Source organism: Primulina tabacum, chromosome 13 (assembly GCF_025594145.1).
Source record: "Primulina tabacum isolate GXHZ01 chromosome 13, ASM2559414v2, whole genome shotgun sequence".
NCBI lineage: Eukaryota > Viridiplantae > Streptophyta > Magnoliopsida > Lamiales > Gesneriaceae > Primulina > Primulina tabacum.
Genome location: NC_134562.1, coordinates 18,943,119 through 18,947,802, shown reverse-complemented (window position 1 = coordinate 18,947,802; position 4,684 = coordinate 18,943,119). Strand labels below are relative to the sequence as shown.

The following is a 4,684-nucleotide window of genomic DNA, read 5'->3' as shown; positions in this document are numbered from 1 at the left end:
ATTTACTAATTTATTAAAGGGTAATATTGTCAACCTCTAATAGGCAATTTAAACTTGAGTGTATTAGAAAAAATCGGAGTGTAAAAACAAACCTCATATAAAAAACATATTCAAACATTTTGTTAAGGGTATTAATTTAATCTATTAGTGAGATGATTGATATGTGTTGCTTGTCGTTGATTTTAATATAAGAACAATATTCAACAATTTTTTGGGTGCAATTATTACATTCGCTAGTAAAACTATTGACACGTGAAGTTTGAACTGTTATACGGTTTAAATTATTGGAGTTCAATCATTGTCACTAGCTCTAATTTTAGTAAAAAAATAAATATTTGGTCATACAACTGACATCAAAGTCAGTCAAGTATTCGATTCTCAAGGATTGCGATGAGTCAAATTATTGGGAACTACTAGTCTTCGACATGAGTCGATTGGGCTGCGTTACGATTTAAAAGATTGGATTTTATAAAATTATCAAATGTTATATCTTTTGGTAAAGTGACAATTCTTGATATATCATACAAATTAACAAGAGAGACTATTGAATTAATTATAATATAGAAATTTAAATACAAGTCGCTAACGTATTAGACAACTTAATGTATTCCTACTTTCCTTGTACAACACATATAGAAACACTGTAACCATCACTTTTCTATATGCCTATATCCTTTTCCAAAGTATAAAGTCTCTTATCGAACAATGATACCAACCTAACATCGACAAGAAACCTTTTAAAATTTCATGTTAATTACAAATTATTTTCCTATATATATATATATATATTTATGTAACATAACCCAAACTGAACTTGTTTAAAATAATTTGCAATCAAATTTTTTCTTTCCTTTTTCCCTTTCAGTATCCTTCTTCACATTTCAGTCTTAGATCATCTATGGATCTGATCGAGGTCCACCGTTTGAGGTATGGAAGGCCAGCCTACCATATGACGATAATAGCACAATTTTTCGGTATACTAGCAATCCTGCTTTTGCTCGTTTGGTTGTTGCATTATCGCGAAGGCATTGATATTGAATCGGACAACCCTTTCCGAATTTTTAATGTATGTATACAATTATATTAATGATATTTATATAATTATGATAATTGTTGTGTGTTAACATTTTCTCTCTTTTTTTTGGTTGTTTTTCCTAAGGTTCATCCCTTTCTCATGTTCTTCGGATTTATTTTTCTGTCCGGTCAAGGTATGGAATTGATCGAATTAGTTCACTGGTGGTATAAATCCTTCAAACTCCAAACCTTAAAATTACTGTTCAAGTCTAAATATAATATACTTCAATAGCACATTATTCTCTCTAGTCAGCCAAATAACTTATTTATGAGACCTTTGCATTAGGATTATTGATTTTTCAAATTAATATATTTCCAAATCGTATTCAAATTCTTTGTATATGTTTAGAGTTTAAACCTCTCTAGATTTGTTGAATTTAAATCACCTCCTTGACATTGTATTATTTTCGCCTCATATTGTTTCTCTATTTCAATTTTTGTCTTCTTTGTTGTTGAAATTGAGTTTTAGTCAGGTTAATTAGTTTTTGGCAATTTCTAATCATTTTTCATCTAGATGACTGCTGATATGACACTTGCATATGTAAGTGTAACCTCGTATTTCTGTCAAAAAAATATTGACATTGAAAAACTTCTGATGTAACACAAGTTTCACCTCACAGTTACGTCAGAAAAAAGATCGAAATTGAAAAAAAAAAAACATAAAGACAACAAATTAATATTGAAATTTGATAACACACCCTTTATTTGATTGAGTAGAACGGATCTCGAAACCCTCGGCCATTTGAAATCAAAATCTCGTCTCTGAATCTCAATCGTATATAACTTTTGTAGTTAATATCATATGATTTGATTAATTTAGGGAAATTTTTATGCCATGAACAGCCATGATGGCATACAAGACCGTTAAGGCAGACAGACCAGTGAGGAAATATGTTCATATGTTACTTCATCTGGTTGCACTTTGTTTGGGGATTGTGGGGTTGCATGCGGTCTTCAAGTTCCATAATAAAAAACATATACCCCATTTAGGTAGCGTCCATTCTTGGATTGGCATTGGGACATTCTCATTGTTTTGCTTGCAGGTACGTCCTACATATATAAGTTATTCGATTTCAACTATTTTTAATTTCGATTTCGTAATAACTTGGTGTCATATTATACGTTATATATATTAATTTCCTTGATTGGTAAATTTTAAATATTTCAATATTTGTTATCAAAGAACCTCATGAATGTGCTACACACACACACACACACATATATACATATATAATTTTTTTAAGATTTTAAAACATTCTAAATTTATATAGCCATGTTAAATGTTATTAACTGGTACATATATATATTGATGCAAGTGTCCAGTCTTTTTTATTCGAATTCAACATTTTGTTTTTTTTCTCTCTGTCCATGACCTATTTGTAGTGGTTGTTCGGGTTGACGATGTTCCTGTTTCCGAGAGTTTCCTCGGAAACGAGGGTGATGGCTGCACCATGGCACATAACCGGCGGTAGAGTTCTTCTGTTTATGGCCATATGCACGGCGTTGACAGGTTTGATGGAGAAAGCCACTTTCTTGGAACAAAAACTTCAGAACGAGGCTCGTCTTATCAATTTCCTTGGACTAGCGATTCTCCTCTTTGGCATTGCTGTTGATCTTTCCATTTCCCTCTCTCATTACATATAATAATTTTTATTTTATAAAATTTTAATTTTTTGGTGTCTAATGGAATAAGAATAATGTTATTTTTCCAAGAGTGGGTTTCAAGAAGTAGTAATGTCTGGGGGGTTGATTGTGGCGCTGGATTGATAAATTAGTTGTGTATTGGTCATTGATAAATAGAGAAAATTAATACTTGTATGATCCTCAATGGTTAAGAGATATAGTTAATTGTGAGTTCGCAACTCTTTGTGATCGGAGACATTGTTCTTTATTAAGTCTTGCCATAATTAAACCCATTCTATACATTAACTACTTGATCATAATAATGTAATAATTATTTTTCATTTGACCCAACAAATCATGGCAAGAGAACCTAACATCACGCCTAATAATTTTATAGGTATCAGTGATTGTACCTGAAAACCAATCAATTATGTTTATAGTGTTTAATATAATATCTTCATGTAATATATTCCACTCGAATCTACAACAATTGTTACATCTAGGGTTGTTTCAGATCCGATAAGCAAGTGAAGTGTAAGGTCCAAAATGCGAAAGCATAATCCAACTGCATTCAAATCTAGGAAAAATAAAAATATCTAAATTAAATTATTTTAATTGAATTAATTAAATGTGGTAGATATGAATACATGTTTAAAATGTGTTTTTCTACTAGAATACATAAAACTGTGATTTAAAGGCTATTTGAGACGCGATCTAGGAACGGAGATCGATGAACCTTAAAGGAAAAATATTTTTATTAAATGTTTATGTTTAATTATTTAATAGATGGTTTATTTTATATGGAATTTTCGAAAGTGGTGCTTTTCGAAGTATATTTACGCGTCGAGCCGTATTTTAAACAGACAATCGAGTTTTGAAGAAATAAGGACATTTTGGGAATTCAGCTATTGTTTTCAAAAACTTTCATAAGCAAAATATTTTACATACATTATAATGGGCTTAATGGATCTATCATACTAAGGTTGTTGGGGCTAAACTTGTACCAAATATTTTATTTAAAACAAGGAATCTAAACCCTAGTTTTCTACACTCAAAACACAAGAACAAAATGTAACGTCCCGAAAATTTGAATGGCCATGTGTATCACATGCATACAAGTTATTAAATTCCTTTGTATTTTAGATAAATGTTTTAATTGCATGGATTAAATATGTTGTGCATGTTGACATGTTTAAAATGTACTTTTCTACGTGAATGCATTAAAATATATTTTAAAGGATTATTCGAGTTGCGATCGAGGAACGGAGACCGATAGCTGAAAAACGGAACATGTTTTTATTAAATAATTGTTTTTAATTATTTAAAATATGGTTGATGTCTTTTCTTATTTTTGAAAATAAGGAGTTTTTGAGGTAATTTTATACGCCGGGACGTAAATTTTATCGATGTTGGATTTTCAACAAAAATACGAACGTGTGGGCAACCCGGCTAATAAATTCACAAACATTTCTACTGAAGATATTTTAATTAAACAATTTAGCCTAATTAACATTATTAATGGGCCAAGAATTTGATTAGTGTTTAATTAACTATTTAATATACAAAACCTACCCTATAACCCTACCATTCCCACGCCCCACACCCCAACAAATCCCAAACACTTTCCTCTCAAATACACGACACACACACAAAGGTTTTGAGGAGGATATCAGCAAGTTTTGCATAATTTTTCAAGCCAAGGATCTTCCTGTCGTCGTTCTTCAATCGTCAATGTATAATCGTGCGTAAAATACGCAAAGGAACGTCATATTCTTTCCTTTAATCATCTAACACACCATAGTATTTAGTTAATTGTGTTTTGCATGAAAATCAAGTGGACATCATGTCATATATTCGTATAAGCTTCATAAGTGATTTTTAAGGCTTGTGTTTTTATCCAAAAACATGTTTTATATGTACCTAAAGGGGCTGCCATGAATTAGGATGATATGGGGCATGTTTTACACGAGTTTTAGGGTCCTAAGAA

General features: G+C 31.0%; 1 protein-coding gene across 1 annotated transcript; it reads left to right on the top strand.

The window, feature by feature from the left end:
• Positions 1–811: 811 nt before the first annotated feature.
• On the top strand, positions 812–2,914 carry LOC142522673 (putative transmembrane ascorbate ferrireductase 3). The gene is made up of 4 exons (XM_075626203.1): positions 812–1,066; positions 1,160–1,208; positions 1,918–2,117; positions 2,458–2,914. The coding sequence occupies exons 1-4, from the start codon at positions 899–901 to the stop codon at positions 2,716–2,718; spliced, it is 678 nt and encodes a 225-aa protein (XP_075482318.1). The 5' UTR covers positions 812–898; the 3' UTR covers positions 2,719–2,914.
• The last annotated feature ends 1,770 nt before the right edge of the window (positions 2,915–4,684 follow it).